The sequence below is a fragment of the Ascaphus truei genome, chromosome 16, assembly GCF_040206685.1.
Source record: "Ascaphus truei isolate aAscTru1 chromosome 16, aAscTru1.hap1, whole genome shotgun sequence".
In the NCBI taxonomy this organism is placed as follows: Eukaryota; Metazoa; Chordata; class Amphibia; order Anura; family Ascaphidae; genus Ascaphus; species Ascaphus truei.
In genome coordinates, this window is record NC_134498.1 from 20,848,062 (window position 1) to 20,863,207 (window position 15,146).

The 15,146-nt window shown below is 42.9% G+C and overlaps 1 protein-coding gene across 4 annotated transcripts in view; it reads left to right on the forward strand.

Annotated features, from left to right (window-relative positions):
- Window positions 1-15,146, forward strand: part of OCRL (OCRL inositol polyphosphate-5-phosphatase) — a 96,737-nt gene that overhangs the window by 3,398 nt on the left and 78,193 nt on the right. For 2 of the 4 annotated variants that reach the window (XM_075572820.1, XM_075572822.1), the window contains exons 2-4: window positions 298-377; window positions 4,104-4,183; window positions 9,392-9,430. In XM_075572820.1, coding sequence (XP_075428935.1) covers window positions 298-377; window positions 4,104-4,183; window positions 9,392-9,430 — 199 coding nt within the window. Of the gene's footprint in view, window positions 1-297; window positions 378-4,103; window positions 4,184-9,391; window positions 9,431-14,467; window positions 14,600-15,146 lie in introns of those variants that run through there. The other 2 variants (XM_075572821.1, XM_075572823.1) reach the window with 2 other exon arrangements.

Sequence of the window (15,146 nt, forward strand, 5' to 3'; positions counted from 1 at the left end):
TCAAGTTACGTCATCAGTGACGCCGCAATCACCAGAGCAAATGAGTGATCGTGATGTACTGCAGGGGATGTCCTACAGTGGCGCTCAAAGGGTTAATCTTCCTTACGTGTGTGTGTGTGTGTGATAGAGGGTATTCATTTTTGTTATCGCTTAGTCAGAAGATTCCAAAAAGCTAAGTGTGACTGTGTGTTTTCTGTAATCAGTATAAATGTAGATATCCTTGTTTTCCTTGCTGTCTAACAGATGTCTTGCTTTGAATGTCTTGATGTATCACATGTTCCTTAACTTTGTGTTCATGCTGTGGAGGGGCTTGAAGTGAAATCCGGGAGCAAAGAGCCATGTCTGCTGAGCTTAACCCAGCACAATGGGCAATATGCGTAAGTATTAGAGAGACTGCCAACTTCTTCTCTGTTCTGTGAATGTACCTATTTTACTAATCGTTGCCAACTTGCATTGTCCCCTTCTGACTTTCACAAAGCTTGGGGTCGGCCTTTTCATTTGTCTAGCTCTGTTTATGTGGTTTATTGTAATTAGAGGGTGCATTGATGCAATTACTCTAATTGTCATGACTGAACCCATCTATCCCATCTATCCCATCTATCAATCATCATGTGGTTCATGCCATGTTAAATCAGCACTCTGAGTAGCGGATCCTCCGGGAGTGATGACGAAACGGAAGAGTCCTCCTTTCAGATGGTGTTTAGAGCGATCGCCTCTGGAAAACGAGAAAATGTAATATGTCGTAGCTCCCACATCATGGCGTTGCTGGAGCGGACTATGACATATGGTAGTGGCTATTTTTCCATGATCAAATGACTGCCAGTGTTTAGCAGACATATTTCCGCTGCCCGCTTTGTCGCCAAGGGAAACCCCAAACCTTACCCTTAACTAAAAAAAGACCCCATAATCTTAACACCTGATACTAATGGTACCCTTACCCTAAAAACCTTAACCCTTAACCACTAAAACACCATAAATTAAGTTACCTTGGCGGCGGAGCAATCCCATGTCGCAACAAAAAAAATTCTACGTATGCGTGATTGGCCTCAAAAAAAATTATCCTTAGAGATACACTTATGTATCTGTGTCCTGCGTAAATAAATAAATAAATATAATGTAGGGCATTTATTGAGATACCGTTGGATGTGTTTGCCTAATGATGGCTTCATCATTACTTTAGAAAAAACTAGGTTTGACACGTTACCTGCAGATTACAGTATTTATTTATTTTTGTTATTTATAAAATGTTTTACCAGGGAGCAATACATTGAGAGTTACCTCTCGTTTTCAAGTATGTCCTGGGCACAGAGCTAAGACAAATAATACATGTTAAATAAGTGAACAGGGTATACATTATATACAAGACGTTGCATGCACAGTTAGAGATGATATATATTATAGGCTTATGTAACAGTTACAGACCAGATTAAAATGTGAGACCGCTTTAGTTATGAAAGAACTTAGACTGGTGGCGGCTGTGAGAGTCTCCAGTAGACTGTTCCAGTTTTGGGGGCACGGTAAGAGGAGGAGCGGACGGATTCTTTTTGCTATTTTCATATAGTAATATGACAGGGGTGGGCAACTCCAGTCCTCAAAGGCCACCAACAGATCAGGTTGTCAGGATATCCCTGCTTCAGCACAATACTGCACCAACTGTGCTGAAGCAGGGATATCCTGACAACCTGACGGTGGCCTTTGAGGACTTGAGTTGCCCACCTCTGTCATATCACAACAGAGACTTGAGACCCAAGGTTGCAAAAGCCCCCCAATGTGTCATTAGTCATTTTTTTTAATATTTACAAATATTTATACTAGTCTAATAAAAACAAAAAATCAAAAAGGACAAAGTTTGCTTATATTTAGCACCTCAGACATGGTGCAGCGATAAGGACACTTTTACACCATGCAAGGCAGCAGCGCTGTCCTTCTGTTTGCTGTTGTTGGAAGTATATAACATTGCCAGTGTGTTAACTTTTTGTAACCCAGGAGATACGCAATTTACTATAATAAAAAAACCTCAATAATGTGGTACCAGATGGCATTGTAACGGCGGCAGCATATCCTTTTGTGGTGACCTCTGCCCGTGTACGGATTTGCTTTTGTACATAGGAAACTGCCATTTGGTGTTACATAGTATTATCAATAATTAGGTCTCATTTATTCTTATGTTTTATTAATGACATACTCTGCTGTTTTGAATATTTGCCTAGTTCACTCTAATTCTCGGGCAAATTAACATCAGACTTTTAATGCTGTACAGGCATACCCCGGTTTAAGGACACTCACTTTAAGTACACTCGCGAGTAAGTACATCTCGCTCAATAGGCAAATGGCAGTTCACGCATGCGCCTGTCAGCACTTCCTGAACAGCAATACCAGCTCCCTACCTGTACCCAAGCTGTGCGCAAGCGGGGAGAGAATAGGGCCTGTTACACATGTGTTATTTACATCAGTTATGCACGTATATGACGATTGCAGTACAGTACATGCATCGATAAGTGGGAAAAGGGTAGTGCTTCACTTTAAGTACATTTTCGCTTTATATACATGCTCCGGTCCCATTGCGTACGTTAATGCGGGGTATGCCTGTACTTTTACAGGAGTTATTTGTGTGGGTTATGAGAGAGAATTGCCGGGTGGTGGTTTGGGGAACTGAACCCTGGATGCACAGGTGGAATGCTTGCCTGAATCGTACAATTATGTTAATAGGCAGCAGAGTAATCCCATAAATATAGTTAATGACGGTATCAGTGACATTCTTTCTATCTTTGCATGCAATAAAACAAAATATTCATGTGAATGAACCTTTACTGTGTCCTTATGATGTATTTGGTATGGCATGGTTCCTGCGAAGCCAGTGGCTCTTGTGACTAGGTACGTCACAGGAGAAATGAGACAATTCGCCACGGCCGTTTAGCCACTCCGAGACCATTTGCCTTGACTGTTTTGCCGCGGTCCGTTTCGACGCAGAGTTTAAGCTGTTTAGGGTTAAGGTGCATGGTTAGGTGTTAATGCTAGGAATAGTCGTAAAAGAATCCACCAAGGTGAAAAAAGCAGTGCACTGCAAAAACGGGCTAAGCACAGGGTGTGATAAAAAGGAGATTTATTTAACTCGTGGCATATGGAAAATTATACGGGAAGGTATGCTCTGACGCGTTTCATGCTATACAGCACTTTGTCTAATATAGGGTTAGAAATATGAGGGATATCCCCTTGGTAAGACTGCACGTGTGCCCTTTTTTTTTTTTTTATTTCAAATATAACATCTTTAGTTTTCTGAGTACGAAGGGGGTGGGAGAGGCTTTCACAACGGCTTGAAACCAAATGCTCGATTGAGGAGGAGCTACAATCTGGAGTAATAAATAGATACGAACTATAAGGGAAAGAAGCCCCCACTAATGAGAGCGCTGGGGTCCTCTTGGCTACAGTAGTTTCTTAACTAACCAAGAGGACCCCAGTGCTCATTGGTGGGGACTGCTTTCCCGTATAGTTCCTATCTATCTTTTGCTTTGTACAACTTAATTGTTTGTGGAATAACTTGTTCTATTCTCCATTATTTTTATTATTATTAGTGTAGAATATAAATAAAACTGCACAGTTCCATTTCTGGTGCAAATGGAAATGTGAATATTTTAAGTGCAGACGGTCCTAGAAAAGAATGAAGGATTAATGATTTCTGAGTAAAAATGTTGCATAGATGTTCCTAATATTTGCTGTGCTGCAAGAGAAAGCCAAGTACTTTACTTCATTGAAGAAATATAACTGAGACTTCATAATATGTCTCATCCTTTTGTAATTGCGTCTTAAACAAAATGTACATGGAAAGTCATTTTGGTTTGTGCATGAGATCTTCTATTTGAAATTAGTCAACTTGTTTATGACACAAATGTCTGTGTAGGTGGAATATATAGAGGGGATTATCTCTAATCTCCATTCTCTCTAAGCCTTTTTCTGCCTTTGTTTTGGTTAAATGAGAGTATAAATACCTAGAAAGTACACTCTGTTTTTTAAAAATTTTTATAGGGAGTAGTACTAATTCCAGAAGTATGGTGTCACCATGACTTAAGAAAACCTTACCCTATATGTGTTTTTTTCTCATCTAGGCTGGTCATTCATCCACAAGGGATAAATTCAGTCAACGAAGACATTCTTCCTATAACCAGCAGCTTTAAATGCGTACAAGGTATGTCTGGTTTCGTCAGCCATAGGTTGTTACGTGTCTTTTACGTAATCTTGTTAATTGTAAAAATGTTTGCTTTTAAAATGTGCGACCGGTTTATCAGCTCCTGAAAAGAGGATCTAGATCAGAGCTTTCCAAACTTCATGTTGGTGACACACTTTTTAGACATGCATCGTTTTGCGACACAGTAAATCTGTTTTACTAGCAAACCGGAGGTTAAACTAACCCCTTATAAGAGATACGGACACATACATAAATTGTAATAAAATGTATGGGGACACAACATATCTCATGAAAACCTTTCATTTATATTTTTAAAAATATATGATTTGTAAGATAACATACATTTCCAAAATTGCTGTCATTTATGAGTGACAGAGAGAGAGAGAGGGTGAGAGAGAGGCTGGGTGACTGACTGTGGATTGGTGTCTGCATTCATTCATTCACACACACACTCTTGCACACTTATTACACACAAACGGGGATCGGACACACGGGGGGCCAATCGGAGCAGGGGGGCCAAATCGGACTGGGTGGGGGAGGGGCATGGAGCTGTACTTACCTTACTCGCTCCATGCAGGAAAAGGCGCCTCCTCAATGTGCAGCTCGGATAGAGATTGGCTGCGCACCAACCAGTCAGGTGGGGAGATTTTTATTTATTTTCCCCCAGCACCCGCATGTCACCCTGTGGTGACCAGTTTTGTCTAGGGGACGGCGCACGGCCCAGCAAACTCCCTGTTGGTGGCCCTAACCGCCCCCGTATCCCCTAAATAATCATGCGCCCCTCAGTTTCCGCACTGCGCAGGTTTTTTGTTACGGTCGCGTGACACACCTACAGTACACACTGCAGCCGACACACTAACGTGTCGCGACACACAGTTTGGAAAGCTCTGATCTAGATCATGAGTGGCCAACTCTAGTCCTCTAGGGCCACCATCAGGAAGCTGAAGCATTGATATCCTGAGCACCTGACCTGTTGGTGACCCTTGAAGACTGGAGTTGGCCAACCCTTGATCTAGACTCTTGGCAAATAAGCTGGTGTTCTTCCCAAAATACATAACTTTCATAGGGGGTGCCGGTATCCTCTGCCTTTTAACGCTCCTGCATCACGCGGGCCAATAGGAAGCCAAACCTGATGACATCACGGCTTCCTATTGGCTCGCAGGGCTCAGGAGCTTTGAAAAGCGGCCATTACGTGATCCCTGCTAGCTGAACGGCTACCAACACTCCCTACGGAGGTGAGTACCTTGGAAAGCAGGGGGTCCCCGGAGCTGAAATGAACGGAGTTCATCTCTGGAGACCCTCCCTCCCCCACTGCTTGGATTGCCTATTTAAGACTAAAAAGCACTAGAAAAGCCTTTTTTCCCCTACAAAAAAAAAACTGAGCAGGACATGGTTGGGGGGCAAGATACCACCACATGAGTTGGTCACATGTAGGCTTCAGGGGGGATTGCTGCTTTGTCAGGTCGTTGAATTTGTTGACTACAAAAAAGGGGAAAGATGACTGTCCCAGAATGTTACACATCCCACTGTTGTGTGTCAAACACCTCCTCAAATTACCCCCCCAAAATACACAAGTGACAATATGTGAGACGTGCCTGGATGGGTTGGTGCTTAGAATTATTCACCAGGGGTTTTGTTTCCTTCAAACAAACCCTCCTGTGAAGCCACAATGTGTGGGTGAATTTTTCTGTTATATAACATCACAGCACCTGGCACAATAGTAATACACACTGTAAGGCTGGGGCCATGGAGCCTTCGCCCGTGCGCGGCCGTGACATCACCAACGTGAAGCGGGTGCGTTTTGTGGCCAGTGTAGACGCGCCGTGGGGGGGCGTGCCTAGGTGCGTCTCGGTGCTGGCTCGCCCTCATTGGGCAAACCGCTCACGTGACTGGCCTGTCGCGCCAAGGAATCAGTTTCAACTGATTTCTGGCGCGCCCGCACGCCGTATGGACGCGATCACTGCCTTAAGGCAATCTGATCGCTCAGCATGCGGACGCCTCCGCATGGTCTGCGGCACCATGGCCCCAGCCTAAAGGAGTATTGAGTGTGTGCGGTATGAAATCAGAGTGCAGTGGTGATAACCGCTTCAGGAATCGCACGCACAAAACTCCTTTAGGAACAATCAACTTGATGGTGAAGCCGGCCAACCCAGGTTTATTTTCAACTGTTCTTAAGGAGCAATCGAATATTTATTTAATGTTTTTACCATTTATTTATTTTTATACAGGATCCAAGCAGGGGGTCTCTGGAAACTGAACAACCTTAATTTCAGCTCCGGCCACCCTCTGCTTCCGTAGACCCCCTGCTCCGGCTGAGCTACCTGCAGTTTAAAGCTCCCATGTCATGCAGCCAATACGAAGCCGGACCTGATGACGTTGCGGCTTTCTATTGGCCCGCAGGGCACAGGATCTTTGAAAAGTGGCCATTACTTAATCTCTGCTATTGTATGTCTTTATTTATATAGCGCCATTAATGTATGTAGCGCTTCACAGTAGGAATACACGTGGTAAACAAATAAATAACAGATAATATAAATAACACATGATGGGAATAAGTGCTTCAGACATAAAAGTAACATTAAGGAAGAGGAGTCCCTGCTCCGAGGAGCTTACAGTCTAATTGGTAGCAATGCCAGCTAGCTGAGCCGGATGCAAGTATCTCTAGAAGCAGGGGCCCCCGGAGCTGAAATGAATGAGGAATTTCTAAAGAGCTGCAGTTCCACCAGAGGTTTTTTTCTAAATATATGTTCACGTATGTTAGGACCTCCTGTTGTTTCTTCCTTCTATATTGGTCATACAAGTATTTAATTTGCGCTTGTCACAAACGGCACTGTCTGAAAGATTGGCATGAAATGTAGACTTAAAGTTCCCGTTTCAACTAAATGGTTCAAAAACGATTTTCTTTTACAAATGACTCTGCCTCTATCTACATTAGCAGGTTTCTGTTAGATTTAAAAAGAAAGTGGAATAAGCATTTATTGTAAATGAGATTTTTTTTCTGTAAGGACTAGGGAGATTAACTGGCTTTACAACACGTAACATAGAGGGTTACAACCTTGTGCTCAGTGGTGGAGGGGTTTTGTCTGGGGAGCAATACCTAAGTTAGACTTTTTTAAGAAGGGCATTTCAGATCAAGAGCATTGTTTTTTCAACCTTCCAATATATTGGGGAAAATATCCAGATATTGTTGGGTCCATTGGACATCTGCTTTAAATACCTCATAATTCTTTATTACTTTCTATTTATTTTATTATTTCAGTTATCCAGCAATATACAACTCATATAGGGAAGGGGAAGAGATGGGGATAGTACTCTCGCTTCAGCTTAATTATATAGACACAGGTGCAAGTTAAGAGAGAGGGATACATAGGCAAATTAAGAAAGGAATCCCTCTTGAAAGCACTCTGTGTCAGATGTAGAGTGAGTGTAAGTAAAAACAATTTAATTAGTAATAATCTAAAAATCTGATGATTGGCCATAGATTCTATCTTATCACTCGGTGAACAAAATACATAAATATTGTATTGTATGTCTTTATTTATATAGCGCCATTAATGTACATAGCGCTTCACAGTAGTAGACGCATAATAAAAATATATGAACACAGGATAGCTGTTTTTCCCTAGCCTGTCCACATTAGAGTAAGGAGTAGATTATTGCATTTTAAATCAGACCTACATAATCTTATTAGGTATCAGAATCACTCTAAACCCAAAGTGAATTAGTGTGCACTTGGAAAAACAAATTTGAGAACCGTTGTCAATTAGCAGGTAGCATGAATGCTCAGAATCATATACTCCAAATAGTAGATCATGTGCTCATTAGTAAACACAAAAGCGTATAGTGAATACTACAAAATTAAATTACTGTATGTTAAAAAAGTGGGTCAGGCACGTGCAGCGAAATACTGCTAACTATCTGAGACTAAGCTATAGGCACACAAAATGTGTATAGAAGCAGAGAGGCACAAATCAAGTTTGTATTCAGTTATAGAAAAATAGGGTGGTAACAACAATGTTGTATTGTATGTCTTTATTTGCATAGTACCATTAATGTACATAGCGCTTCACAGTAGTAATACACGTGGTAATCATATAAATAACACATAATATAAATAACAGGTCATGGGAATAAGTGCTTCAGACAAATACAACATTTAGGAAGAGGAGTCCCTGCTCCGAGGAGCTTACAATCTAATTGGAATGTAGGAGGAACGTACAGAAACAGTAAGAGGGCATTTTGGTAAGTGCTCCTGCAGGGAGCCAAGCTTTATGTATCGTGTCTAGTAATAGCTACGGTGCTACTCATGTTTCTTTAAGCAAGTGGGTCTTAAGGTGGGTCTTAAAGGTGGATAGAGTGGGTGCTATGTTGCGACATAGTCAGAATAGTTGCTAGCCCAGAATCCGATACAATTGTATTGGGGGTATAATAATATCACCCTGTCTAGATGTTCAAAGAGGGGACTCAAAGGGTCACCTGTCCACATTAACACAGTCACCGGGTGCAGCTCTGTACCAAGGGATCAGCCGAAAACCCGTCAGAAAACATGGTAATAGCAGTATAACAGCTCGTTCAATCAAAGCATAAACATAGTATTGTGTTACCAAGTTTGGGGGAACGGAACGGCTTTGCCTCATAGCGGTGACCAATTCTAATAATAGAACCAGATATGAGTAAAACCGTGTAACCGTATCACCAAACCACGAGGCTGGCATACAAAATGTAGAGCCAAATGCTACAACCTTTTTCACTCGTTCGTCTCGCCCCTGCTGCATACCGGGAGCATCGTGACGTCCGTCAAGCTCCACCTCCCGCCTGGCGTACGTTTTGCTAGGCCGCTTTGTCAAAGCTGTTTTTCTCACGATCTTGTTCTATTATTGGAATCGGTCACCACTATGAGGCAATGACTGATGCCGTTCCGTTCCCCCAAACTTGGTAACACAATACTAAGTATATGCTTTGATTGAACGAGCTGTTATACTGCTATTACCATGTTTTCTGACGGATTTTCGGCTGATTCCTTTCTTTATTTGCCAATTTATCCAGCAATATATCACAGAATGCGTGCATAGAAAATCCCGGCCATGCAGAAAGTGTTTATTTTTTTTTTAACCAATGTTTGATATGTTAGTTTATCAGTGTTTAAAAAAAAATGTAAATAAATGTGTAACCGGTGGCTAATTCCGCTTTGTAACGCTTGTGTTTCAGAGGCTGAGGAGACTCTTCTCATTGACATACCCACCAATAGTGAGTACGATGGCACTTCTCACAATGTTTTTCTTAACACTACAAAGCAGCTACAACTAATGGGGATCAGGGGGTGTCTGCATGCATTGTTATACTGTTTGGGGTCTCCCTGGTATGAAGTCCCGGCAGTTTGGAACATTTTCCATCAGCGTCATCGCCAACACTGGTTTTGATCTGCTAAGTTCTCTTTGTCTTGGGCTGGCACACAGCTTCTGCGCGCGGACAGGACGTGAGAAATATGAAGCTCATTCAAAATGCATAGTACAGTACTTTCAAGGTGCACACTGTATGTTGTAGGATTGCCTGTGCAAAAGAAAGCATATTATATACTCTAGTACCGTTTTTTTTAATGCTGCCTAAAATCCTGCAAACCCTCGTAATTAACGGTTTCTAATATTTAAATTGTGTGTAACCTGCTGCCCGAGGGGAATAAAATAAATAAATGTGTAGACACACATATAACAAATATATATTTACCGCGCTTCTCTGTGTTAGGAGCATGCTGCTGGTGAAAGGATTTGCCATACATATGTGAAAAAACAGAAAGTGAATCCCTGCGCTTCTCCCATTGGGATAGCAATAAATGGGGAAATAAATATACATAGTGCAAACTAAATCTGCGATAATGGTTGAAAGGCCTGTATGAGACATGTGAAGGTGCTCACAAGTGATATTCTTTATTGGCTATATGCTAACGGTGGAGGTTTTTTGTTGCCTTTTTTACCCAGCATAACTTAAAATGTACATGTAAGCAAGTAAAGTGAATAGTGAATTTACAGGGACCTTACTGGGAGATTTATATACCTTGAAAAAGGAGGACTGGCCTCCCACAAGCTGCTCAATAAGTAGTTGCAGGTGGATTGGCTAAATACATTATTCAAACCCTAATAGTAGTGCCCTCTAGGAGCGTGCTGCTAAGGATTTAATTCGGCCCAATAGAAAATGTAACACAAATATATATTCACCGCGCTTCTCCGTGTAAGGCGCATGGCTTGGCATTATTTGATCAAAGGATGTAACCAAAAGTCTCATTTGTCTTACAGATCTAGTTTGCACTATGTATATTTATTTTCCTATTTATTGCTATCCCAATGGGAGAAGCGCAGGGATTCACTTTCTGTTTTTACACACACACGCGCACACACGTTATGTACCCACTTTCTTTGTGCAAATTTTGTGTCTTGATCTACATTGCGGATGACATCCTTTATTGTGTAAAACTTTGGTAATGATCTCACAAGGACACACTCATGTAACACTCTGCATGTCGCCTTTATGGTTACCAGGGCATTACCCAGAATGCTGTGCTCTTCCAATGTGCTATTACGCGTCAGTGAACGCTGATTCCGTTGGCACTCTTAATAAGGATGCAACAGGATGTTCGGCTGTTGCTGAAGTTTGCCGGCTGTGCCAATCTTTTTACACGCCACAGTTGTGTTCTTGCACATCATCCCCGTCTTGTTTCCTCCACGGCCTTATCTCGTTTCCTGCTGTGTGTATGCAAGCATAAGCTCTTTTTTTTTTCTTCCTTTTCTCCGCCACATTTCCTTCTCTTGAGTGGCAGTGACAAGAGGACCAGTCCATGTACTCAAAAGTATTTGTTTTCTTTCGTTGTTTAGTGGCGACTTCAGTATTCTAGTGATATTGATTCTGGTGACTAGTAGTTAATAGATTGTAAGCTCTTTGGCGCAAGGCCTCCCTCCTGTCTTATGTTGTCATTTATTTGCCGCTCTCATCTCCACTGTTTGTGCTTTATTTTCTCTGTATTGTTATTTTGTAAAGCGCAATGTACACTGTTGCCACTATATCAATAACAGTGTATATATACTGTACCATACAAAAGTTCTAGTACCCATATTTCACCTGGACATGTCATGATGTCCTTTAAACCCTTTAGTGGCCCATTATGTAGTGACTTCGCCATGGGCTTTTTGCTAATTTTCTTGAGGAAAACTCTTCAGACGTTATAAATTATTGCAAAAATTTTAGATCTAGTAATTTCGATCATTTATAACATCTGTGCCATATGTTCTTGCGTTACCTTGACTTAGAAGTGTGTTTAGTGTAAAAGAAACTGCACTTGGCTGCCTGAACTACTAGTGTGAAATTAGCAGCGAGTCTAAGGGCCACATCACCTTACCTTACGGGCCGCTAGTTAAAATATCCTGCTCTAGGCCAAGGTAATGTATTGGATTGCATGGGAATCACTCACAGGTGACCTAGCACCTTTTGTCTATAGCACGGGTGGCCAACGCTAGTCCTCAAGTGGCTTAATGAGCAGCTCAATCAGTAGCTTGGTCAACGATCTATTGAAGTTAATGGGGATTTTTTTGGCTGAACGTCTGCTTCAGACAATATAGAGTAAAATCCTTGGTGTAAGAGCTCTGAAGGTCACTGTCCCAGAAGCCTATGAGTGTAACTCCAACGTTGGCATTTTGCATCCTGAGTACATGCTGCTTTCTTTTAATGTTTGGTTACTGTTGGAAATCCGAATAGTCTAGCTTCTAGCATGAGAATTTGGAATTACCCAGTATACCGAGGCTGCTAACAGGTAGTGCACACACTTTTTGGCAACTTGATTGAAGAGAGACCCAGCAATGATTAATGAAACAATAAGCCTCCGGTATTGAGAACAGGGAGTTGGGTAATAGTAAGCCGGATAGAGGTACAGGGGGACACCTCCCTAGGGGGCGCCCCCAAGTAAATCACAGCCCGGCACTAACCACCTCAATAATCTCCCTGAAATACCGCGTGGAGGTTAGGAGTACTCACGAAAAAGCCGTCCCTGTTGGTGCAGGGAATTCTGCAGCGGCTTCCTCCTCTAGTGTAGCTGGCGTCAGCGTGCTCCTCCGGAAATGATGACACAGGAAGAAGGGGGTAGGATGGTCCGTGGTTCACAGCAACTTCAGCAGCCAACGCATGGATGTCTAAAAAAACTTTATTGATCGCTAGCAGCAAACATCAGGCAACCACTCTAACATGTTTCGTCCAGGCTATGGACTTTTCCATGCGTTGGCTGCTGAAGTTGCTGTGAACCACGGACCATCCTACCCCCTTCTTCCTGTAGCTTCTAGCATGGCTGCAGTGGGCTCTGAGGAGAGCTCCATTTGAACCTCCCAGGCTCTTAATATTTCAACAGCTTGTATCTCCTGAACGGAGTATCAGATTTGAAAGAATACACACGGTTTTGCAAAGGGCGCGTAGAGATCTTATAGCTGCGTCTTTAACCCTTTGGGTGTTAAAGGGGCCGCGGCACAGAAGTGCCACCGGCCCTGGGCACAATGTGATCATGTGACTGCTTGTTGGGAACAATTACATGATTGTCCTATTACTGACGTGGACTGAACAGGCGTCTTTGCCTTGGTCTAGGACCTTTGGCTGCGACCAAAGCACCGCCTATGACTCACCAACGGGCAGGTCGATGCTGTACAATTTGCCGCTCCACAAATGAACTATGGCCGCCCGCTGCTCCGAGTCTCGCGGGTCGCGTTTAAAGGTGGATCAGCAGCCACAGGCCGAGGAGTGTACAGCTGTCGAAGTTCATTTTGGGAGCGGTGAATTGTACAGCAGTGACCTGGCCGGCAGTGGTATGTAGTAGCGGCGGACCGCCGGCGGCGCTTTGGTCTCGACCAAAGGTCCCATCCCATCTTTGCGCTATGGAACGTGATCTGGAAAGGCAGTGTCCCGTAGCAGGGGTGTCAGACCTCCAAGGTGCGGTGGCCTTGAGGGTGTAAGATTTCATTGTTAGTTATAGTATGTTGGAGGCACAATAAGTGATCGTATAGTTCAGGGGAGCTCAATTTTTTCCTTCTGCGCCCCCCTGGTGTCTATCCCCCCTCTCCTCGCACCCCCCCCCCCCTCTTAACTTGATTCAGATGTCCTGGCGTCATGACGTCATGTTGTCATGGCAACGTGACGTCACATGACCCTGCTGCATCATTTGACGCTGCGTTGCCATGGCGATGCTTCACCATGTGCGTCTGAATCAAGGTAAGTAAGGTTTACAGAGGCCCTGCAGCTCTCCCGGCATTCATTTAAATGCCTTTGCGAAGCGCGCGCGGGGCCTCTGTAAACCCTGCGCCCTCCTCTTTGCGCACCACTGGTATAGTTTACCGCTAGTGTTCTGTAGAACCCTGGGGTTCCTCGTGGTGGTGACGAGATCATGAGAAAATATGGTAATGGCCGATATCTTCTTTTTCAAGGTGCAGTTATTCCTTTTTGTTATAAGAACTAAAAGGGTTTTAGGGTAAGGGGTCCAGTTAGGTTTTTTTTGGGGGGTAAATGGTCCGATTTAGGGTAAAGGGCTAAGGTTAGGGGCTTACCTTGGCGGCTGAATGGCCGAGCGAGATGCTTGCGGCTAGATGTACTAGACCACATACACTTTACTGCAGTAAACTGGTGTTCCACAGAGTCAGAATAAAATGTTTTAAAGTTGTTGTATAACACTCTTGTAGAATAATGGATATTACACGCACCTCTGGGTAAGGATTCCATCTTTCCTGTGTTTACTTCCAGCTCCGATGCACTTGTCACTCCGTGTTGTCTTCCCTGTTGTTTTGCTGCATCCACTGTGGGCCCCATATAAAACAATTAATACCAACTTTAACTAATCACTTGCGTTCTGGTCCCATCCGTTATAACTGCCAGCATGCCTTCTCTCATTTGCATGCCTTCTCTCATTTGCATGCCTTCTTTCATTTTCCTTATTGCATTCCGGTTCCCCTTATTATTCTGCATATCTCCTGCATCTCCCAGTGAAGATCTGCTGCTATGGAAATGTTTTGTAAAACCCTGCCCAAATAATGTGGGGATGACTCATTTTTTCCAGTCTCTGCTATTACTCGATTTATCGATATATCCCTGATATTGTGGCTTTTCCCACCAAACAAACACACTGTAAAAGCAGATTTGTGTGAGTTCAGTATTTGCCAGAAAGATTTTTCAAGTAGTGTTTGCTACTTGCATTTTGACTATATTCAACGCCTCACCAGCCATTTATAACTCGCTAAAACCTATTTTTCCTGTGATTGCTTATAGCAAGAGTGAAGAAATTGTCAAAGTGCCGGTCTCCTCAAAGACAGAGATACACAGTAGAGCTCGACTCACACGTTCATAATGAAGTTCTCCATTTAAAGTGACAGCCAAGAACAGAGGAATAACAACAAAAAAGTATGGGTGATAGTCAGACCTCCACTGAACCATAGTGAAGTATAAAAGAGAGAAGGTGCCCGGGAACTTGGAAAGACCTCAAACCCTCCTATCTAAGTAGCACATGGGTGGAGGGGTTCCCAGCACTCAAAGTAGTGAAACGATGACAATAGGTTTTATTCCAAATGAAAATAAATTGTATTATAAACAGAATAAGATGCAGCACACAATGCCCAACAATGGACTACAGAGCCTGACCAATCGATATAAAAATATAATGAAACTGTACAATATATGAAGAGGGAGAGGGATGGGGAAGGGGAACACTGTGTGGAGAAACACACGGGAAGGGAAAACGACTGAGTGTAAGTAAACAGTCGGATAAAGGAATGATGAGAATAAGGGGGGCAACGTTTCAAGGTAAAAATGCCCCTTCAAGCCTGTTCTTACAGACTCTGGTACTTCCCTTCGATTCCCATGGTACTTCCCTTCGATTCCTCCAAGTATTCCTCCCTCTGTTGAAATAAAACTAGTGTACAACACCAATATCGGTGCAACCAGGGTATAT